The following is a 25,352-nucleotide window of genomic DNA, read 5'->3' as shown; positions in this document are numbered from 1 at the left end:
GGAAATGCAAATCAAAACCACAATGAGGTTTCACCTCACCCCGGTTAGAATGGCTCACATACAGAAATCTACCAACAACAGATGCTGGCGAGGATGTGGGGAAAAAGGGACACTAACCCACTGTTGGTGGGAATGCAAACTGGTTAAGCCACTATGGAAGTCAGTCTGGAGATTCCTCAGAAACCTGAATATAACACTACCATACAACCCAGCCATTCCACTCCTTGGAATTTACCCAAAGGAAATTAAGTTGGCAAACAAAAAAGCTGTCTGCACCTTAATGTTTATTGAAGCTCAATTCACAATAGCTAAGACCTGGAATCAACCCAAATGCCCATCAACAATAGACTGGATAAAGAAATTATGGAATATGAACTCTATAGAATACTATGCAGCAGTAAAAAACAATGAAATCCAGTCATTTGCAACAAAATGGAGGACTCTGGAAAACATCTTGCCGAGTGAAATAAGCTAGTCCAAAGGGACAAATATCATATGTTCTCCCTGATCAGTGACAACTGACTGAGCACCAACAAGGAAACCTGTTGAAGTGAAATGGACACTATGAGAAATGGTGACTTGATCAGCCCTTGCCCTGACTGTTGATGAACAACTTAATACTTTATCCCTTTTATTTTTTTCTGTTGTTGTTCTACTTAATACTATTGGTTGAATTCTGTAATTAATACACAGCTACTCTTAAATGTTGAAACTTAACTGAAAAGTGATCCCTGCTAAATATAAGAGTAGGAATAAAAATGGGAAGAGATTTGCAATTTGCGACATGCTCAATCAGACTTGCCCCAAATGGTAGAGTTAGAAACATACCAGGAGATTGTAACTCAATCCCATTAAGGTGGCATGTACCAGTGCCATCTCACTAGTCCAAGTAATCAAGTGATCATAATGATAGGACTGAGAGTCAAAGGGATCACATAAACAAGACAAGTGTCTGAAAATAACTAACCAATAGGAAAAAAAAAAAAAAAGGAGGGGGAGGGGGGAGATAGAACGATCCAACATGGGAAGCAGAATACATAGCAGACTCATAGAATGGCAGATGTCCTAAACAGCACTCTGGCCTCAGAATCAGCCCTTAAGGCATTCGGATCCAGCTGAAAAGGCCATGGGAGTATCTCAGGCATGGTAAGCGAAGACACTCTGGCAAAAAAAAAAAAAGACCTAAATGAAAGATAGTTGCAAGTGGAAAGAACAGGCCATCAAAGAAGGAGGTACCTTTCTGTGAAGGAAGGAGAGAACTTCCACTTTGACTATGGCCTTGTCTAAATATGATCAGAGTCGGTGAACTCAAAAGGCTTCCATAGCCTTGGCAGCTCATGACAAGAGCCTAGGGTGATTACTGACACCATAAACAAGAGTGGCAATTGTTAAGTCAACAACAGGAGTTACTGTGCACTTACTCCTCATGTAGGATCTCTGTCCTTAATGTTCTGTACATTGTGATTTAATGCTATAACTAGTACTCAAACAGTATTTTTCGAGCAAACTGTTGAAATCTTTACTTAATATATACTAAACTCATCTTCTGTATAGAAAGAGAATTGAAAATGAATCTTGATATGAATGGAAGGGGAGAGGGAGCAGGAAAGGGGAGGGTTGCTGGTGGGAGGGAAGTTATGCGGGGGGGAAGCCATTGTAATCTGTAAGCTGTACTTTGGAAATTTATATTCATTAAATAAAAGTTTAAAAAAACAGTATTTTTCACTTTGTGTTTCTGTGTAGGTGCAAACTGTTGAAATCTTTACTTAATATATGCTAAATTGATCTTCTGTTTATAAAGATTATTGAAAATGAATCTTTATTTGAATGGAATGGGAGAGGGTGGGGAAGAGGGGAGGGTTGCAGGTGGGAGAGAAATTATGGGGTGAAGCCATTGTAATCCATAAGTTGTATTTTGGAAATTTATATTCATTAAATAAAAGTTAAAAAAAAGACAAACATCATGTTTTCTCTGATATGTGGCAAAAAAATTAAAGTAATGAAATGATCACTTGGGCATATGATTGTCATTTTTAGCTTGTGTGTATACACCTGTGGAACTGTGATCTTCCTACATTTTCCTTCACAAATATTGTGATTAGTGGCAAATTTAAGCCTGTGAATAAAGAGTGCATTAAAATCATGTCTTTGCAAAAACTGATGAATAGAAGTTAGGAAAAGGGGGAGTGGGGAAAGCAGGGAAATGAGGGAAGCATGGCTGCCTTCTTGGAACTGTACCTCTGGAATGCATAAAATCTATTCCCTTTATATTAATAAAAAATTGTTTTAAAGAAAGAAACAAGCATGTAAACATGGTAATTGGTAATTGCATATCACTCTTGGTTTCCTAAATAGCTCTATGTGAATGGCGCTCCTCGCATCTTTTTTGGTTTATAATTTACACTGTCAGAGTCTTTTACTTAATAGAGTTATTATTAAAATAAGTAGGTGTACTTGTTTTCCTCCCTATGTGCTCTCCAATCTGCTTTCTTTATAGTTATAGTTTTTATAATATTATCAACAATTTCAAACATTTTTTAAAGATTAATTCATTTTTTTTGAAACACAGTGATACAGAGAGAGAAGAGAGACAGTGAGAGAGATCTTCCATCTGCTGGTTCACTTCCCAAATGGCCGCAATAGCTGGGGCTGGACCAGAACAAAATCAGAAGCCAAGAGCTTCATCTGGGTCTCCCTCATGGGTTCAGGGCCCCAAGTACTTGGGCCATCTTCCCAGGCACATTAGCAGGGAGCTGGATAAAAAGTGGAGCAATCAGGACTCGAACCAGCACCCATAGGGGATGCCAGCATTGCAGGCAAAGGCTTAATCTTCTATACACAGTGCTGCTAGTGTTATGATTTTTTTAAATAGAAATCTTTCTTCATGGTTCTCAAACATTTTGTTCTTGAGGATTCATTTAGTCTTGAGAATCATTGATGAAACTGAATATCTTGTGTTCACTGTATTAGAAAATAAAATTTTTAACATTTACTGATTATTTTAAAATAGCAAAAATAAACCTATTGCATGCCAAAAAAAAGAAAATATGAGATCTTTTCTTTCCTATTTTTATAAAGCCTTATCATAGAAAATATAGTAATAACTACGAAAAATAATTGCTTTATGAATTTCATTATTCCTATATAATAATTGGTATATCTTTGCAGATATCTTTTCAACTGTATGAGAAGTTATGATTCTATACATTATACAGATGAAAAAACTAAAATATAAGTAGTATAATTTCTCCAGGTTCATAAATTAGTATTTTGTAGATTGTCAAAATCTATGCTTTTAATGCAATGTTAGAGTGAGAAAAATTATGTACAGAAAAAATAATCTTTACTTAGTGGAAAATATTCAATCCTACTTATCAACTAAATGATGTTTTTACATCCTTAGAAATTAGTTCTCTAGGTTTCAAAACTATCTATCTTGAATAATTTCTAGGAGATAATAAATATTAATGTAATGATGTCAAAATTATGCTTACTGAAATAGGCCAGTCTCAAAAAGACAAGTATATATTTTCTGTTATTTGTGATAACTAATATATAGAGTACAAAAATGTAATATATATGAATGAAATTAATACCATGAGATTTCATTATTGTTTATAGTCCTTGTCTATATTCCTGAGGAACAGTGGCCTCTACTTACTGCTCGCTGAATCCTTCATTTAGTGGAGGATTCAACTTGTGATTATAAAGTAAATTGAAAGTGTGTCATCACAAAAATTAAAAGAAATTTAAGAAAGGAAGGAGGAGGTAGCATGGGAATGAGGCAGGTAGGGAAAGGGTGAAAGGATCATTATGTTCTTAAAGCTGTATTTTTCAAATGCATGAAATCTGTTCCCTTTATATAAATAAATAAAATAAAAAAGTATAAAGAGCATCTGAGCATTGCGTGAGATGTACTGAAAGTGCTTTTGTTTTATTTGTCTAACTAATACGAAAACTAATATGAAGAGTACTAAAAACAATAGGGCCAAAAATTTTCAAAAGGAGGAAAAAGAGAAGGAAGGGAAAAGGGAGGTGAGAGGAAGGATTAGTAGCAGGATTAACATGTTAGAAATGTCAGCATTGCCCCCACAATCTATTTGGGGGAAAACATTTTGAAAATAGCTACAGATTGAATTCAACAAATAAGTAAATTAATTGCTTTCAGGTTCACAGACTAATTTTCTAATTAGAAAATATAAAAATACTGAGATTTGGGATTTAACTATATATGTGAAAGAAATGGGCTATTTGGAACAGTTCTTTTTTTGAACATTTATTTATTTGCAAGGCAGAATTACAAAGACAGAGGGAGAGAGAGAAAAGGAGAGGGGAGAGAGAGAGAGAGAGAGAGACCTTCCAACTGCTGGTTTGCTCCTCAAATGGCCCCATCTGCAAGGGCTGAGCCAGACAAAAGCCAGGAGCCAGGAACTGGTGCCCATATGAGATGCTGGCATCACAGGTGGCATCTTAACTTGCTGCTCCACAGTGCTGGTGCCCAGAAAACTCATTTTTATCTTATAGCCTATGATGACCTTAAAACACTATTCTTAGTGAATGTTTCATGAGCTATATCCAGAAAGTGTGTCGTTAGATTAGACTTCATTGTTAAAAGTCTTCACTATGCCACACTCTTTATTTTCTTCTGTTCCAAGAGAGACATATGATATAAGGAAGCATAATTCCACTTTCTGTTTTCAGTGAAGCCTATATCTTTCTTATGCTGGAAAAGGACTATGACTGCATCATTCTTAACGATTTTCACTCACAGGAAATCGTAACTCTTTATTCTTTCATCTCCAGTCCCATCTGTACTCACAGTCTGAAATGCATTATGACTTCAAGGATTATGATAACCTTGTAAAATATTCTTATGATAAAAGCACTTAGTTGACAAGTGATTGCTTTGCACAAGTGATATATATCTTTAAGCTATCAAGACATCAGTAAGTATTGTGTAAATGTGAAATCATACAGTAAATGTTATAGCATATACTTATGTTGCTACAAAAGTTATACACACAGGTATTGGGAAGTATGAGTAAATTCTAGACATCTGCTGATGTGCAGTATGAAAAACTAAATGTCTATACATTGCATTGCCATTTCCAGTCTACCTTAACTTCCATCAGAGATGTCATGGTTGCTTCTACTGACAGATTTTTGGATTTATAATTCTGTAGGGTATGCCTATAGTTACTAATGCATTTGGATCAGAAGTTTTCAACTCTAGTGTGCATTAGAATTATAAGGGATCCTTATAAAAATATTGGTAATTTGGCTTCATCTCAAACCAATTCAATCAGAATATCTGAGGTATGCATGGGGCTTGCACATCACTATTTTTCAAAACCCCACAAGGTGCTTTTAATGTGGAATCAAAATTAGGAAAGGCTAAGTTAAACATCCAAACAGAATCTGAGGATAGAATCCTTATAAGGAAATGATCTGGACAGGAATTTTTCTTATCTATACCTTTTGCATTACTAGGCAAAAAAAAAAAAAAAAAAACCTTTATTGCTCATTATTCCAAATGGAGATCTGGAACATGATCAAAAGCACTTGGAAGTTAGAAAGAAAGTTAAAATATATGCCATGTCAGAATCTTCAAACTATTAGATATTAGTCTTAGTGAATTTTGGGCACATTTCAACTGGCCTGCCAACTTTCAAATCCTCTGCAATTATTATACAAAATGTACTTGAAACCAGCTTAATTTATTCTTTTCTCTTCTCCTTGATGTTACTATAGATGGAAGTGGAACACCATGCAATCGTGTTATTTCAGACAATAAAACAAATCATCTACCACGGAGAAGCAATCAAGCCATTTAAACTTGTCATGGCAGACTGAACACCTGTCTGTTTTTTATTTTTAGGGTCTGACTACTTCCCCTGGTAAATATAGTGGAAAAAGAACTAGCAAAATAGTAAAATAAATATTTCTTCAAGAAAGTATCATTTAATTGAAGTATCTAATCAATATATAATAAGCTTAATATATAGTAGTGTGAAATTTTATACGGAACACTCATATTTAAGAGCAATTAGCTTTATTCCTTTCTTTACAAAAAGAAAATCCTCTTGAACAAAACTCATTGGCTATTTTCTTTTGGGGAGATTTTTGTTAATTTTCTTTAGCATAATAAAAATATTGAAAGTGGCAATGAATTCTACAAGCAAGCAAGTACTGATAGAATCTCAAATGATGATATTTTAAGCTATGGGGGATTTATTGATATGAAATTTCACTTATTCATAAATCACATTTCAACTTATGTTGTATTATAACTTATATTTCAACTTATACTAACAGGTGGTATAGAAATAGGACAGTGAAAGGAAGGTAGTTTGAATGATGCCATTTACTATGGGAGTTCAAAGCCCAAGTAGAAAAAATTATTTTATATCAAATAAGTGATTGTTAATGAGTATGGAGACTAACACATTTCTTTTTATGCCTAAGGTCAGCCTATTTTCTGTAAAGAACCACATAATCAGTATTCTAGAGTACTTGAAAAATTCCTTCTCTGTTGCAGGTACTCATCTGTCACTGTTTATTAAAAACACCATGGGCAATGTATAAATGAATGGGTATGACTGTATTCCAATAACATTTTATGTAGTAACAGAGGTCATTGGTAGACTGATATTAGTTTGAGAACACCTGATTCTATCAACATGTTTTTTAAAGTGAAATTTTGTCTCTTAGAAATGTCTAACTGCCTGAAAATTGATTTGAGGGCAAAAAATAGGTAAAGAATAAAGAGATTATTCGACAGAATATACTAATAAACTAAAGTAAGAGTTTGAATACATAAAACAAAATTAGCTGAAGACTACAGAGATTTCCTTTAAAATTAATTGAAATGATTGGTAACTGGTAAAGACGTTTCAGTTTAAAATTCATTGTATCTTCATGTGTGACTCATTTGTGTTTTTCAGTATAAACAAGTTTCCCAATTCTCAGCACCTCCAAACAAAGAAAATGATAAGCTATGTAAATTGCATTATGTTAGACATTTTCTAAAAGTCTCCAGACTGAAACCACACTACTTGAGAGAAATATGATTGAGGCTGGAAGGTGAAGTCCTAAGAGTCCATATTAACTTAGCTCTATTTAGTAAGATAGTCATTAGAAGTATGGAGAAAAGGAGAACTTGGCTTTAACTCTGCAAGAATTATAAACTCTTCTTTCTATATCCAGTTTTTTTATATCCCTAATGGATTTCTTCAGGGCTACATTCCCAAGGTCTCTGTCTCAGGTCACTGAAAGAGTTCTCTACCTCTGAAATATATTTCCCAAGATACAAACATGGTTTAGGACCAGTTTTTTCATGTCTGTGATTAATCTTTGTGGAGCATGTTATTTTTTATGGACCTAGAGAGGCTGAGTGAAATTAAATTATGAATTTATTTATTTATTTTTGACAGGCAGAGTGGACAGTCTAGGGTCTTCCTTTTCCGTTGGTTCACCCTCCAATGGCCGCTGCGGCCTTCGCACTGCACTGATCCGAAGCCAGGAGCCAGGTGCCTCTCCCAGTCTCCCACACAGGTGCAGGGCCCAAGAACTTGGGCCATCCTCCACTGCACTCCTGGGCCACAGCAGAGAGCTGGACTGGAAGAGGAACAACCAGGACAGAATCCGGTGCCCCGACCGGGACTAGAACCTGGAGTGCCGAAACCACGGGCGGAGGATTAGCCTATTGAGCTGCGGCACCAGCCATAACTTCTTTCTTCAGTTATTTCTTCTAGAGAATTATTTATCAAATGTAATTAAAGAAAGTGGTCAGTGTATGTGAACAAACATACAGTAGCAGAGTTCCCATTTCTCAAAAATAAGCATTGGAAAGGAAGAAGAAAAAGAATGTATAATACTGATTCCAGGTTTCCTGAGTTGGGGTGAAGGCATCATATCCATCCTCAGAGGTTCTCAAAAGGACATAGTTTTAATATTTAAATAGTTGAGAAAGCTGTGTAATGTGAATCAAATCAATTAGTGCTGGTTTGAGCTGAGAATTTAATAAAATGTTAGCGGTAATAATTTTATTAATGTTATAATTTAAAATAATTACTATTAATGATGTAAGTGCTTAAATAACATAATGGAAAATAACTATTTCTCTTAGAAAGAAAATAAAACTGAAGGAAAGTACAATGAAGAATAATGTACTTTAAAAATCAATGCCACCATAGCTTCAATATTTTTCAATTTTCAGAAGCAAATGGATAAATTAATCAGGATGAACAGGCATATAATTGGATGATTTAAACTCTGCAGCTCCTAGAAAAGAAAATCGGATGCCTCTACAATCACACACACACACACACACACAAAGAAACATAGCAAAAGAAAGGAAAATAGAAAAATGAAAGAGAAGCATGGTTGAGAGTTTGGCACAGCAATTAAGACAATGTTCAGGACACCCAAATCCCATATCAGAGTAAGTAGATTCGAGAGCTAGCTCCATTTTCCAATTTTTTTCCAATTCTCATTTCCAGCTAGTGCACATTCTTTTTTTTTTAATGATTTATTTATTTATTTGAAAGGTGAAGTCACAGAGAGGCAGAGCAGAGAGAGAAGTCTTCCATCTGCTGGTTCACTCCCCAAATGGCCTCAAGGCCTATCTGAAGCCAGGAGCCAGAAGCTTCTTCTGGGTCTCTCATGCAGGCACAGGGGCCCAAGGACTTGTGCATCATCTACTGCTTCCCAGGCCATAGCACAAAGTGGGATCAGAAGAGGTGCAGCTGGACTCAAACTGGCGTCCATATGGGATGCCTGCACTACAGGCAGCGACTTTACCTGCTATTGCACACCTAGTGCACATTCTGTAAGGCAGCTGATGATGGCTCAAGTAGTTAGGTATCTGCTACCCACCTGGGAGACTCTAAGTTCTGGGCTCTTGGCCCACCCCTGACTGAGACTGAACAACCAGATGGAAGATCTATGTTCATCTCTGTCTCTATCTTTCTCAAATAGAAAAAAATAAGTTAAAATTTATTTATGAATTTTTTGAACTTTGAAAATGAAGTTGAAATGTCCCTTCACACATTTTTTTCAAAATGTGGCTTATTAACACAAAAGTGCCTTTACTATCATCTGATAAATATATATTACAAAGTTTTACCATACTGGCACAAGTAGATAGTATGTAAATAATGTTTCATGAGAAAATAAATTGAATATCATTGTCATTTACTTACCATTACTTCTCTTAGAACAAGTACTAAGATATTTTAAAAAGCTTTCAAATCTTTGGAATAATAACCATGTAATGTAACTGCACATTGAGTGAAAGACCCCTGTGATGGCAGAGATGGCCTCACTCTGTGTCTCAGTGTTCATACCAAGATGGCTACCTGGAATTCATCTCCAGAGGCATTGCTCATTTCATATTTCATACCTCTCTTTTCATTGATTTTTTTTCTGATGTTCTAATCATGAGTTTAAAATTCTACATTTATTTCATTCATCATATTCCTTATCTGATTGCACTTTTCTGCTCTGAGCTATTATTAACATCAATGAATGTTATTTAATAGATGATAACCTAATTTCATTCACTTAATGAACTCTGTAGTTTTTTGAATTTCAGCTTCATTGTTCTTCCATTAAATGCAAATTTTATTATTTCATTGTGTGTCAATGGATGAAAGAATCTCCTAAAAATGGATTAATTACTTATTCCGGAAATTTATCAAAAGAGTTTGTTTCCTGTTTTTTCAAACCATTGTAAAATATAAACTGAGCTGAATGTAGATAATGTGAGTCCATGGTTCTTCAGGAAATTCTATCTGCGACTAACAGTGAGTCATGTGTGTGATTCACATCAGAAAGGTTAGAACTGATTTAAAAACAAAACAAAACAAACACCTGTAAGGCATTTTTCTGATATCTCCTTAAGCTTAGTGAGATTGCGATTTATAACTTCACTGATCTCTTTACTCTATCCTCAAAAATTTGATACAAAGTTTGGACCATAGGCAATTTTCTTTAATAGGGCTACTTCATTGCCTACAGAATAAAGTCTGTATTACTTAGATGGGCTATATCCCTCGTCCTTTGTCTTCTCCTTCTAAATCACGTTGACGGCCATTAATCTCTCCTGCTATTTCTATAAAGAAACTCTCCAGACTAGAAAAAATTCCCACATGTTGCATTATTGATAACTTATACTGCAATTTTACTTTATAGCAGTAAGCACAGCTGCAGTTAAATAATTGTCTGTGTCATTTAACTTTTCTTTTTTAGCCTGGGATTCATCTTTAAAGTTATAACTCAGTATAACTATGGTTTTTCAATAAAATTATTTTTAATATTAAAAAAGGAATATGGTTACATAGCATAGAGCCTTACTGAAAGACTCAATAACTATACCTTGATGTATTTGTAGCCTTGTTATTATTTACCATGATCATATCTACTATCCAGTGAATTTCTTGTATTACATACTAGGCAGCTCAAATACTCCCTTTTTTTACTACAAATTTTATATGGATGACTATAACATTAATACTGAAAGCTCAAAAAAGCTTCTGTTGGACAGCCACCATAGGTATTCAAATTTCATATAACTCAAACCTAGTGAACATATCACCTTCCTACCCAAATCTCTACCAAGAAAACCATAGTTTACTTTAGATGTAAATTATAAACAGCTCTTAGACACCCTCTACCCTGTATAATTCTGCTACTTAACAAACATAGAAACCTTGATCCATCTTTTTTTTCTCGTGATCCAAAAAGATAACAAGTCTGGATAACCTAGCTTGGTTTTTCTTTGTTAATTTGATTCTACAACATATTTCCACTATACTTGCCACTAATTTTCTTACTATAGTAGTGAAACATCATCCAAAGTGAGTTTATCTGTGCTGTAGTTTTGTTATCATTACAATATTATTCTGCCATATAAGCAATCTTTTCAAAGCTCAAATCTGATGACACCACTCAACTATATAGTAAATGTTAATATTTCATCTACAATTTAACAGAGCCAACATGCAAAGATATCTGGTTATTGTCTTTGTCTTTAACAATATTCAAATTGCTTATTTTTTCTGGTAAATTTCAACTTATAATTTTGTCCATATCATACATGATATTGCTTGTTTCTTCTCTACATTGTGCTGTGAAAGCAGACATATCTCTTCCTACCACCTAGTTGACATCTATCCAAGCATCAGCGTTCAGTGGAAGAATCAGTTCATATAAAAAGCAATCCTCCTGTAACTACACAGTTCAGGTCTCTTCTCAGCTTTCTGTTTATAACTGTGCTGCTTCTTCCACTCAATTTACCATGTGATATCTGCAATATTGTAAGTCTCTTGAAGGCAAAAACCATATCCTTACTTGTTGCATTCCCAGCAATCCTATTTATTTCTAGTACACATAAAACAATACCAATTTTATGAATAAACATATTTAGGATTTTAAAGGTACTGAATTAGGTCAGATACTTAAAACATATTATTGATTCTATATTAAAATGTTTCCCATTCTCAAGTCTGTCAGTCATGCTGTTATGTGGAGACAAAGTTTTTCTATTATTATTGTAATGCTAGTCTATACTAATCACCTAATTTTCTAATTTCTCTGCTAATTTTTCTAATAATATCATCACTCTGTAGTTATTAATTAACACAGGTAATATTTTATTAAATTGAAAATACTGACAAATAATGAAGTTCAAGGGATTAAACTTTCAGCATTAATTGATTGTGATAATTAAGTATTTTTCATTCAATATTTTTTGTTTGAGTCCCCTATTTTCAAATGTTGAGCTTCTGGCTTTGAGGAATGTGTCTTATTTTATTTTCTGTCTTAGTTACTTGCCTAGCCAAAAAAAAAATGTTGCAGCCCAATAGTTATCCCTTAAATAGTTTTGATAGCTTTAAATAGTGTTATATTGTAGGAAGGATGAATTGATTGATTTTATTCACTTTACAAAAGTAGTTTCCATAATGAAATATTAAAGAATGATTTAGTAAAGATGGCTTTCTATGAAGAGATTGAAATAATGATATTTTAGCTACTGTGATATTCAGAGATATCCACCAATGACATTTGATTAGAATATAAAAGTTACTCATAATGCAATCCTAAAAATAAAATGCCTAAAATTGAATAATTAAAATAAAAATAGCATTGATTGATTTATTTTCACCTTTGAATGCTCACTGATCATAAAATCATCCATTTGTAGTTTCTTTGTGGAATTCAATAAGTCAATAAAATAAAACATTTCAAACATTGCCACATTAACCAAGCTGGTTTTTCCAAGGTGTTGGCTTACTGATTCAATAGTAAATTTGAGCAAACAAATATAAACTAACACCAATTACCAAAATGCTTCCCCCAAGGTAAGCCTGTTTTTTTAAGAGAACATGATCTGCAAGAACACAAGATATGAAATGTTCTGAAGAAAACGTTAACAATGTTCTGTTCCGAATGATAAACGTCATCACTACAATAGGGTTTGCTATGGCCATGTGAAAACTGCAATTCCTTTCTATTTTCCTTGCTTTTATTTCCCCTTCACTGTTTTGTAGTGGAGAGAGATTAATTTTAATTTTCTCATCCTTAAAATGGAAATAACGATAACTACCTTTTAGTGCTTTGTAAGGAGAGGCTATCATAAATGTGTGTGCCCTGCAAACAGTAGTTATAACAATGTGGATGTTGACATCCACAGAACTCCATCTCTTCCTTGAAAACATGTTTTGCTTTCTCTACTTCTGATGCACTGTTGTACTGCACGGTCTAGAATTCTTTCAAGGAATTTTGATATTACCAGCATTTGCTGGTGTCATGACCTTTCCCAAGCTAGAAACAGATATTCTAAGCCATTGGTTACTTGTGGCCTGTATTATTTGGCCCCACTGTTAACAATGAGATAAGCACATTAATATGAATTAAAGAAGGTCACAAGTATCAAGAAGTTAAGGTCCTGAAGGGAATTCTCATGATTTGATTTGGGTACTAGGTAGCTGGTTTCCAGGACACAAGACTATCAGTGCTAAAACCAGAAATATTTAAACTAAACCAAGTTTTCCACCTTATTATGTGGGCATGATTTGATCTTGCTCACTGTTGTATATACACAGCATCAAGAAGTACCTGAATTTATCAAGAAGTTCCTGACTATGTGAATAAATGCATTCTAATATAAAAATTATGCAGTCAATTAAAAATTTGTTATCATATTCTACTTTCTCTCCTATGGTGTTTTCCCCTCTTATCCTTTCTATCCTGTTTATGGTTTCAAAATATTAATAATTCTACATATAGACAAATGGATTATTCAGGGAAAATTTGACACTTGAAGTTAAAACATTCTTTTAATGCTCAACAAATGAGAAGACAAGTGAAAGTACTTTCTAAGCTATAAACCACCTATATTTTATTTGTAAATTTTCTTATAAATGCCTAATGGTATCCTTTCCAATTTCCAAGAGCCCATCACTTTTTTCTGACATTGATTTGATTGTGGATTTTTTACTTCTTAATATTAGTGCTTGCTAACATGACTTTCAAAAAACAAATTACAAGTCAGTCTCAGGATTTATTACAAATTGTGTCTTATATAGTTTTGTGATGTCAGTAAAAATGAAACTATGTTGGCTGATAAATGAGATTTTATCTTATTATTAATTTACTCTACGATGAATAATTTCTCTATCTGAATGTTGCCACTAGTTTTTTATGGTAAGAATAGCAATATTTGTGTTCATAATCTTGTATATTCATTATATATGCACAATCAGTACCTTTTAAAGAATTTTTCAATACTGTGAAATTGCTCATTCTTCTTGGAGGTAGAGTTATATTAATCATAATAAAATACCAGATTGGTTAAGTAGGCTTTAATAATATTAGTAAAAAGGGGCACTATTCCAACAATGCCCAAGAAATAATTTACCCATATAAATGAGTTGCCCCAATATTGTTTACAGATTGTATTACTGAATGCTAAAAAATAGTAATGGTTCTAATGTTATAGGTTTCTTGGAACACTTGACAACATGCAGAGAAATGAAAACAAAGGACAAAATGAATTTCACCATCAGGTGAAGTTATCGATTGAAGAATAAAAGTAGAATTGAGCATACTAACATAACCATTAAGTACTTTAACATAACTTGTTTGTAAGAATCTTGAAAAATGTTTCAGGTCTGATTGCATAGTCCACGTTTCTAGCATTAGAATTAACTGGAGTTCATACTCTAACAATCTACATATCCAAAAAAGCATCTTTACAAGCATGAACTAGTGTGCTTGCTGGCTGTTTGAAAGATAAATTGCATTACTTTCCTCTTTCATTTTGTGAAACTTTATTATTTTAAAAAGTAGAAATAGCCACAGGACCTGAAAGTCCAAATCAACGTTTGATTTTTGTTTTAAAAATTTTAATTTTAAATATATATCATTTGTGTAGAAATCCGACTTCTATAGTATTACAAATTATGATTAAAAGTTTTTTATAGTAACTACCATCATTGTACCATAAAATATAACATAATTATACGTGTGTATATTTTAATATATTTAGTGGGACTGATGTTTCATTTATCTCTTAGACAATCATACACTTTACAAATACAGCAATTGTGCTTAATTAGCAATTGTCGAGTTCCATTGTGTTTTCACTTTTGATGTGGAACTAAGAGCTGGAGAAGTAAGGATATTAACTAATCGCTGTTCAGAGCCTTACTGATATGTAGACATACTTAATGATAAAGGTGCTCATAATGCATTTCTCTCATAATAACTGAACCAGAAGGCTGTTCCAGCAAGTTCTCAGGGCTAAAGTTCACAAACGAGAATGTGTTTCACTCTCATGGAGGAAACTAACCCCTCTTTAAATAACAAAAAATATACTCCTTCATTAAGATTTTTTAAAAGCACACATTCACTACTTACATCATCCAGAGAAAGACCACCTTTTTATCATTTGGAGAAGTCAAATTTAGCAATTTAGAATCAATTGTATATTAAAATGAAACATTTTCTGGATTATGAAATCAAATTAAGGCTTCATGCTCTGAAGTTTCATAGATCCTGGGTTTCTATATTTTGTGCAAGGAGTATATAGATTTGCTAATTTATTGCAAATAACAAAATTTATGAAGCAGTCTTTTTTGATATCATGTGCTTTCCTTAAAATAACTTCATTTTTATCTGCTTTTCTCATCTTTTTCATTTATAAAGGGCAATAGCAAAAGGGAAGAGTAGTTTTACTTACTGCTGATAAGACTTCTTATAAAGTACAATTGTATAGTGTTATACATACTTTGTATATGCTTCTCAAATAGTGTTAAAAACATTCAAATCTCAGAAGTTCTATTGGCAGCATTTTAAGAAAGAAAATGACATGAGCCCGTGTATGTTGTGTGAATGCTTCATTCAGTGTCTAAATTTGGGTTCTAATTGACAATGTGCTACATTAATTCTAGAAGATTTCATTTCTCTCATAGAGCCAGATGTATCTTGTTCTATATCCTGAGAAAGCCTAGGAAGACAACAGAGTCACAGCTGTTTCCTATACAATACAGAGATTTTAGAATTCATATTTCTTAAAGGAATAAGAAAACATTGAAAGTATCTGGGTTTTTGGAAGGTAACTTTTTAGATTCATTGTTAACAGAAGTCGCTGTTGTAAAGAAACTGAAATCTAGTGAAATATGCATATGTAATTTGGAAGATTACTTTATGAGACTTGACTCCATGCTACTCTATTTTATGACACACAGACAAACTGCTTTGACACCTAACCCAGTCATGCACATATTATGTTGGTCATAATTAATGCTGTCATTCTCTTCCAGGTCCTGATTGAAACTAGTAAGCAGAAACATAAAACAACTGAACTTCTTATTTCAAAACAGTATTGCTTCAGAGCTGCCTTATGGGTTTGCAAGCATTCATCTAATTCTTCTACTTATCCAAATATCTTAAATATTATCTAAAAATGATAAGTGACTGGGAACTTTATTTTTACCTTGATCAATATTTAGCTTGGAAATGCTGATAACTTGGGGTCATCTATTTAATTTTTTTTTATGTTCCAGTAAATCGTATTCTTAAAATGCCTTTCTCCATTTGCTTCCTCCAATGTAAATAAACCTTTCATGGCCATTATTTTTCAGCATATCTGTACTCAGAACTTTATAAAATTCATGTAGGTCTCAAAGATCCTAAAAGCAATAATTGACTAGTAACAGTTTCTTTCTCTAAACAGTACTGATCACTATCTCATGTTCAAATAACCCATTTCAGGCTTTGGAAAAGGTGATATTTGATTCCAGAATATTTGGAATGAGAAAAAAAATTATTAGAGCTAAATTAGGGCTTATGTGTGTGTGCTATGACAGTACAAATGCATTTGGACATGTTTCAGAGTTTGAGAGACAAAATTCACAGTCAAATGTGGAAGAATAAAATTCCATGTAGAAAAAAAATACTAGAGGATCTTTGTAAAGTGTCTTTGATGTTTCTTTGGGGCAAACATTATACTCTTGGTAGGAAATAGGCAAGCCACATACACACACTCAAATTTCACTGAGTTACCTTAATTTGTTTAGTTGTACACCACATATATTTGATGCACATATTTCAGAGTACTGACACCCAGATTCCTTTGGAATGAATAAAAAGAGGGATGAACATAGCAATGTGTTTTGCTGTGAGAATGTGTCTGATATTTGAGCAGTCACATGGGCTTTCTGTTGAATCAAATAAATCCACAATGTGTGATGCTCTCTAGAACATCAAGGAAGCCTCTGTATTGACGAACTGAGGGAAATGTGTGTTATGCAGAGCAAATCCAGACACACTGCAAACCAGAAGACATCTAGAATTCATTTTCATTTCTTCTGTCCTTTATTTATAGCACCTCTCTCTTTATCCCCAAAACCTGCAATGAGGACCTTCTGTTAAAAGATTCTAAATTTATTCTATAGGTCAAGTTTGGCTTATTTAAATCTCCCATTTCTCTCTCTCCCTCTTTTTTCCCCCTATTCATTAGCTCCTGGGAATGAATCGCGTGCTTCAAATTCTAACTTAACATTCTTCTAGTAAGTTCACCCTCTGTTTTATTTGGCAGAATGTGCCTCATTGCTCAGCCACCCCTCATGGGCAAGGGTAATTGCATAGCAGGACTATCCCCATAATAATTATAGGCTCAAAATGAAAGAAAAGTTCTGAGTCAGCAAAGACAGAGCTTGGCGAGCACAAACCAATAGCGAAGGCAGCCTCCTTTGCCTTCTTGATTTATACCCTCTTCTTTGGACTAGCTCTTGCTTACCATCATAGTTTTTACTTGCTAGTTTTTTTTTTTTTTTTTTTTTTTTTTTTTTCTGTGTGGGAATGGTCTGCAGGTTGGTAATACAGTCTTAAGTGTATTCAATACTGAATATCCTGGCAAATAATAGACAATATGTGTTTTCCCTTTTCTGAGTTCTCCACAGTAAAAGCAAATGTGATTTATGTTCCTAACAAAAGGAAGTAGGAAATGGGGAAGGACAAAGCCAAATAATCAGTGATCAAAAACAGAAGCCAGATTTTGTGTGCTCTCATTCACCTGCTGTCCCTTGATCCCATTTATCTGGCCTACTTTCCTAGTAATGATTGGTTTTTCACACTTCGAGACCACAAACCCCTGTTGTAAGGGCCAACCTGCAGAATGAAACGTGAGTATTGAAATTGTTCACACATTAGGAACTGACATTTTCTTCAGCTTGGTAATTTTTGTTTTGTGACGGAGCTGGTACGTTTCAAGGTCTGTAGACAGGTGTGTATATATTCACTTTGCTTTACATAGATAAAGGATAGAAGGCACACACATAACATATTAAAATATCAGGAGAGTACAGAGGTACAACAACCAACAAGTTCAACTTGGAAGTTAGTGTATGTTGTCTTACCTAATATTTCTCCATTCTTCATGAAGTATCTTTAATGATTATCAGTATATAAGCATTACTATCTCCTTATATAATCCAAACTTCGAGTAAATCTATACCCTACTTCCTTAAGACTCTGCATTTGGAAGCAGATAATCAACTCTATCAGAAGAAATGTAGAAGAAACCATGAAATCAGGTGGTTTCTGTAATAACAAGAACCTGATATTTTGAAATTTCACAGTCCCAATTCATAGCCTTCCACCTAACAGCAAAATTAGAGCTGGTACCAGGTAATAAATTGAGAATATCTCTTTAATCATTTTTTATATATACTGGGAATGATCCAAGGGCATGAACTGAGTCTTGTCAATTGTACACCCAGAAAACTAAAATCAGAATTTAGCACATAGTAAGTCTTTCATAATTATTGTTGAATTGAACCAAATTTGCTAACACTAAGAACCAACCATTCTTTTTCAACCCTAGATAGTTTAGAATACTTTCACCTTTTTAGTTATAGTTCCTCTAGGCAATGGAAAATTATAATGAAACTTTCTTCCAAATGGAACTGAATTTACAAAATAATCATTATTTTAGAATCTGAGCATTCTACAAAGGGTAACCCTGGTGAGAAGGAAAAAATACCACAGCATCCTTGAATATCAATCCAAAACTCAAATCAGCTAGTCAAACAGGACCCTATAGACAGTGATGTTATGATGAAAGAATACTGTAGTATTTTCTTTCTTAGAAAGTAGGAAATTTAATTACCTTCAATTTTCTCACATGTAAGCCATACTACAAATGAGTTGTGTCCAGGTACAGAAAAACCAACAATATTTTATTTATAATCTTATCTTTAGCTTTTGAACTACAAATTCTGGTTCTAGAGTTTTTTAAAATCATGGGATTTATAGATGCTCATATGTAAATTAATCTGTTGTCTGCTTACTTTTTTTTTTTTACTTTTCCATAGAATGGTCTTCCTCATAAATACAGAACAGGTCATTACATGAAAATATAAGATCTTGCATTTTTCTCCTCATTCTCTCTTAAAAATCTATTTCTAATATCGCATTCCCCACTGGACTATTTTATAAAGGCATGAGGGAAAAAGAAAAAAAAAAAAGAAAGGTGAGGGAGAGAAAATAGACTGGATCTCACCACTGGAATTCACCATAAAAATCTCAAAGTGTAACATAATTCTTACAAAATTTCCTAGACCAGTTCTTTAGGGAATTGAGATCTATGAAAAATATGGCAATCAGGGAAAGGAGGGATGAGATGTGGGAAAATAGTAAATAAGTGCAGCAAAAACAGGTTCTGAGGAATACACATAATTTTGTCTGCTTTAGATCACAATAGAATTTTTAATAAATAAATTTCTTTTCTTTTTTGTTTTTTTGTAAAGACACTTTTTTGAAACAGTAGATTTAGCCCAGTCATTTGTGTCATTTTTAATAAACTGTCTTTTTGATTGTTTGTTTTCTGTAACTCTGTAATAAATGTTTTAGATCTGAGTCTCTTGTACATTGTCTTTAGAGTTCATTCGGATCAATAACGGTTCATGCACTGAACTGTGTATTGAATTTATTGTGTTAACTGTTGTTGTGTGGTTGAAGGGAGATTTGTAAGAGTTATAGTGATTTAAGTGCTCATGCTCAATAGCAGGCATGGGCAGGTGGCTCTCCATGGGTGTGTCCCCTGTAATCTCATCATCCACATTGATGATTTCAACAGTCCTTGTTGGAGCGTGATGATTTTGCCGATGGTGCTGCTTCCTCATCTTGTAGAAAATGACCAACATCACTGCAGCCATGAGTGTTATGGCCACAAAACAACCAATGATGATTTTAGTAGTCTTCATGACTTCATCAATTCCTGGAATCCCACTGTTTATATCAGTCACTGGGATGGTGAATGTCTTTTCTGTCGACCTTGTGCTCTGTGGCGTGAGAGAAGTGGTCACATTGGTGGTTTCCCAATCAATCACTGGAGTGGGGCCCACATTGTTATCTGTGGTCCGTGCCTCATCCTGAGAAGGTTCCATAGTCTCTACTGTGACAGTTGAAAAGTAAGAGAAGGGAGTAGTGGTTGCTGCAGTAACATTCAGAGTGGCTGAAGCAGTAGTGTTTCCAACAGAATTACTCACCATACATGTGTACATGCCCGTATCTTGCACTGTTACATTCGTAAAATTTAACGTACCATCACTGAGCACAGCTATCCGCACTTTATATGCCCCATGTGTCATGACTGTTCCATTTGGAGTAATCCAAGATACAGATGTCAGGGACGTGGAGGCCCGACATTTCAGCTCAGCTGCCATGCCTTCAGTGACATTGAGGTCTGCAGGGGGCTCCACAATCACAGGAGCATAGCACGTGAAGTAATTCTGGTCGAGTTCCCCAATGTACCTCCCTTTCAGATTGGGAGGAGTGTTACACCGGGCACAACAAGCTGTGTTGGAGGGAGCCATGTCTTTTATCCACCAGCTGAGCCACAGTATGTCACAGTTACAGTTCCAAGGGTTGTGATGTAAGTGTATCCGCTCTAGATGATGCAACGGTGTAAAGAGGTCATGAGGCAGTAATGTTAGATTGTTGTGTGCCAGGTTGATCTCTACTAGTGACTGAAGGTTATCAAAGGCATTCCGTTCAATCACTTGAATCTGGGACTGTATCATCCACAGTTTTTGAAGGTGCATCAATCCCTGGAAAGAGCCAGGCCTGATGGCAGACAAATGATTCCCAGAAAGATCTAGCTCATCTAGTTTTATGAGCGGTGTGAGGTTAGGGATTTCCCGAAGGTTGCACATGGCAAGGTTCAAATATCTCAAGTTGGACAGACCTTCAAAGGCACCTTCTGAGATGTATGAAAGCCTTTTTAATTCCCCTAAGTCTAGTCGGCGCAAAGAAGGTATTCTGTTAAAAGCATAAGAAGGGATGCTTTCAATGGGGTTGTTTCTCAACCAAAGCTCCTTCAGTTTAGACAAATATACAAAAGCTCCATTTGGGATGGTGGTAAGACGATTGTCGAAGAGTTCCAGAGTGTTGAGGTTTGCCAGACCATTGAAGGCCCCAATTTCAATGGTTCTAATGTGGTTTCTGCTCAACTGTAGAATTTCTAGGTGCCTCAAGTGCTTGAAGCTATTCACTTTGATGATCTGGATTTGGTTCTCATGGAGGTTCAGCAGTCGTGTGTTGGTGGAAATGCCATCCGGAACCTCGCGAAGGTTTTTCCGAACACAAATTACTTTGCTGAACTGGTTACTGCAGGAGCACACGGAAGGGCAGGTTTGAGCCCGTACAAGACCAGCCACCACGAGAAGTTGAAGAGCCAGCAGCACCACAAGCAGAGGGTCAAATAGGGCCCTGTTAAACCTAGGACCTATCATTATCTGCTGTGGATGTAAGGTCATCTTGTTCAACATTCATAATTTATCTGGTGTTGGTCCTTCTGGAGTTCAGTCTGCAAGATAGGAAGAGCAAAAGAGAGTATTAGATCTGTACCAAATGTCTTACTGGAGTCATGTCAGTGATACAGCATGCCACCTAAAGCCATCACTAGTCAGACTTAGCAAAACAAAAGCTAAACAAACAAAAAGCCCAAATCTAATCTCCTTTACGGAGTCACGTGACCTGTATTTTAGGAAAATGTGTCTGTATTCAAAATTAGCAGGCTTACACAGCCCACATTCTATCAGATGTATGATCACAGAGAAATAGGCTGAAGATTTGAAAGAATCAAATATAGTATTTACAAAACAAATCTACCTAAATACATAAGAAATATGTGATCAACATGATATTAGCCTCCATGTTCTTATCAGGTTGGAAATGTTCATCAAAGAGAACTTTATGTCTACCAACAAACTAAAAGCTTCTATGCAAAATTAATAATGGCTGATATTTTACTGAAAGTTGTTCTATGTGCCAGGAACCATAGATTATCGGCTTCAAAAATAATTCTATCTAGGAATGGCTCCAAAATTTGCATAACCTGGTGCAAAATTAAAGTGTGGAGTGCTTGTTAAAGAATTATTAACAATTTGAAAATACTGTCAGCAAATCATTATACCAAGTATAAGTCCTTCTAAACATGGAATCTGCCCAGGTTGCATGCTCATGAAGCAGGCCATGACACTTTCTAATTTTCACAGCACTCCTCTGAGGTGGGAAATCTCATTGTCTCCAATTATAAAATGAAGATATGTAATGGTGGAGGTTCTATATAAGAAATCACATGAAAAGTACAGAACTGAGGCTTAGCTGTTCATCAGATTGATCCAACAGCCTGCAATCTCAAACACTCCATAAAAATGATGTTATAAGAACAAAACCAAATGCAAAATATTTCTAACAATTAGTTTTATTAATCCTTTCTATCCTTCACCAATGTCTACAAAATCAAATGACTTACTCTAGGAGTGACCTCACCTATAAACATTGACAACCTAAATTATAGTACCCTGAGGATGTATGGAAATAGTGACATGCATACATGTACATAAATTTCTAGAGATTCTCATACACCAAAAAACTCATTATAATGTATCCAACTGCTACCTATAGACAGATCATAGAGTAAATGATTTTCTAGGAAACGAAATTTTGGTTTTGTGTCTATATCCTTATTAGTTTTAAGTCAACTTGTAAGAAAGGAAGTAAAATAACTCTTTCTGCATCTATTTCAGCATAAGAGCTTGTGCTAACCATTACATGCCCAACTCAACTTATTTATTAAGGACTGGGTACTTGTATAATAACTTTTCCCAAATCTCTAAGTAAACAGTGCTTCTTCTATGAAACTCTTGGAAAGGAAAAAAAAAAATAAGAGAGATAGGCTCACCACATTCCAATTCCAACAGGGCCTACTTTAGTACCTAGTATGTGTCACTTTGGGGCAAGTTACTTATCATTTCCATGGCTAAATCTCCTCTCTTCACTTGAAAAGCTGGAATAATATTATTTACCCCTAAGGGGTTATTGGAGGCTAAAATTAGATAATTCAGAAAAAAGAGTTAAGGTAATGCCTCTTACATTGTCAGAACTCAATAAATCTTAGGTATTATTGTTATTTCTGTTTTTGTTAGCCATATATCTTGCCAAGTACTGGACATATAAAGATAGAAATATAGTCCTTACTCCTGAGAGAATTCTAATTCACTGGATGAGACAGCTAGACAAAACGATGAAGTACAATAATATATGTTCATTTCCATGAGACAAGATAATATAGGCACAAGAGCACTAATGTCACAGCAATTTAATCTCTGCTGGGAAATCAGGTAGTTTTCAATGACAAGGGTCATTTGATTTTGTAGACATTGGTGAAGGATAGAAAGAAGAGGATTTAAGCAGAAGGAGCATCCTTAGCTAAGACAAAGACTGATGAAAAATGCTGGCACATTTAGGGAACAGTAAATGTTCCCTATAACAAAAGAATTGATAGCCTGAGGAAGAGAGTCAGAAAGAAATGTGGAATGTGATTGGGTCTAGACTTGTAAGAACTGGTTGTGTCAAACTTAAGAGTCACAATTTTATACTACAGGTTATATTTTGGTTTTTGAATGGAATGTTATCAGATTTGATTTGAATAATTATAATGTTGGGCTAATATGGGAGGGGGGGGGTTGGAAGAAACTAGTGACAAGGGGAACAATTAGGATTATCTTCCAGTTGTTGAAACTAAGTCTTGGAGAGAAGTCTATGGTACAGAAGTACAGTTTAATGACTCTCACCTCCATGCCCACCACTCAAGGGCTTGACAAAGAAGGACTGACTCCACTTTAGTAATACTCCTTCTACTATGGGTGAGATGAATCCCAATGTATATTAGCATTTATGAGAAGCTGCATTCATATAGCATACACAAGGTGGAGAAGATGATCTTTTCCAATAATAGGAGATATCCTCACAAGGAAAAGAAACCGTCATAATCAATCCTTAGATACACACCCACATTCACACCATCACTGAAAAGGACCTTAGCTTAAGATGACAAGGTTGCTTTCTGGTCTCCAAGACTTGCTTTTGTCTCCTTCCCCATGGCAGCAAATTAAACTTGAGCATTTAGGTTCTGTGTTGGTATTTCTATTACAGCCTTCCAAGGCCAACCAACTTGCCTCCTTTCTCAGGAAAGCTGTAGCTCTAGGTTGATTTTTTACACCATAACTGAGACCATTTTACCCTGTGTCTGTTTACTCCAGGCACCCGTAAACTCTGCAAGGATACAGGCCATGTATGATGGCCCATTCTTAGCCTATTGCCAACACAGTTCCTGACCTACCATAAGCACTAAACAAAATGACTTGATAATTTGAAAAACAATTAATATCTAATTATAACTCTTTGCATATATGTAGTGATTATGTTGTAATGTACGCATGACTTTTTAAATTTTCTTATGTCTTATCTTCTGGAGCCATGATGATGCTGGAAACGTTGCCCCTCCTAGGAGCAGGCAATTCCTAAAGAGAATAAAGGACTTGCTTACAAATATGACATTGATATACTAACCATTGAGTCCAAATCTCACATTCAAGCCCCATTTTATCAGGTCCTCACAGAATAATTAAGATAACCCTTCTCTAATCATTGATTGTCCAGGTATCATGAATCAAGAAGCAGTGCCTGTGTCCCAGAGTTTGCTGAAATTATTTATTTAATCTATCCTACACCTTCTTACTCTGCCTTCCCTCAAGAATGCACATTAAAGGTTCTTGTCCACATTTTCAATACAAAGTTAACTTAATTTCCACTGATCATAGTCATTAAACATTTTTCATTTGTGTAATTTAAATGTAGTTTCACATGTGCCTTCCCTCCCTATAACACATTCTTCCTTAGTTATTGGTTATAAAAAAGTAATCTGTAAAATTACTGGCATATAACTCAATGAATTGTTTTAGGACTGAGGTCTCAGTATGTTGATCCTTCCTAACTCCTCTCATTGTATGGCCCCTATAATGCCATTTGCTACTTTTTCTCTTTAAAATAATGCCAGGTGGTCAATATAGAAAACTATGATGTGAGATTGCCTGAGTAGATCTCCCTACTTGAGCTTCCATGAAGCTAAAATTTGGTCAAGTTACATCAATTCTCTGTACTTTACTTTCCTCATCTGGTAAGGAAGAATAGCAGGCTATTTGAAGTTTGTTAGGAATGTCATGTAATGAAAGGTAAGTTCAAAAAGTTTACAGAAAATACATGTTTTTTCACAATATGCAATTTCCAAAAAGTCTTTGAAGACCTCTCTTTTGCATGGACTTCAAAAATTTTTGCACCAAAATAAACATTTTAATTTCATTTTCCATGAACTGTTTGAAGTACCCTTGAAAACATAAGGTTACTGGTTCTTAAGAAATATGATATTTAGAAAATATTAAAAACCAAGTGATAGAACACTAAGTTTCTGCCTTTTTTACAGGAGAAGAACAACAATA

At 34.7% G+C, this 25,352-nt stretch overlaps 1 protein-coding gene across 3 annotated transcripts in view; it reads right to left on the bottom strand.

The window, feature by feature from the left end:
• Positions 1-17,527: 17,527 nt before the first annotated feature.
• LRRC4C (leucine rich repeat containing 4C) overlaps positions 17,528-25,352 on the bottom strand; it is a 188,091-nt gene continuing 180,266 nt past the window's right edge. For all 3 annotated transcript variants that reach the window (XM_062196286.1, XM_062196287.1, XM_062196288.1), the window contains one exon: positions 17,528-21,376. In XM_062196286.1, the coding sequence (XP_062052270.1) occupies positions 19,416-21,338 (1,923 nt within the window). In that variant the 5' untranslated portion in view covers positions 21,339-21,376 and the 3' untranslated portion in view covers positions 17,528-19,415. The remainder of the gene's footprint in view (positions 21,377-25,352) is intronic.

The sequence above is a fragment of the Lepus europaeus genome, chromosome 7 (assembly GCF_033115175.1).
Source record: "Lepus europaeus isolate LE1 chromosome 7, mLepTim1.pri, whole genome shotgun sequence".
NCBI classification, from domain to species: Eukaryota; Metazoa; Chordata; class Mammalia; order Lagomorpha; family Leporidae; genus Lepus; species Lepus europaeus.
Note: the sequence above shows the minus strand (reverse complement) of the source record. Positions and strands in the feature narration are given on the sequence as shown.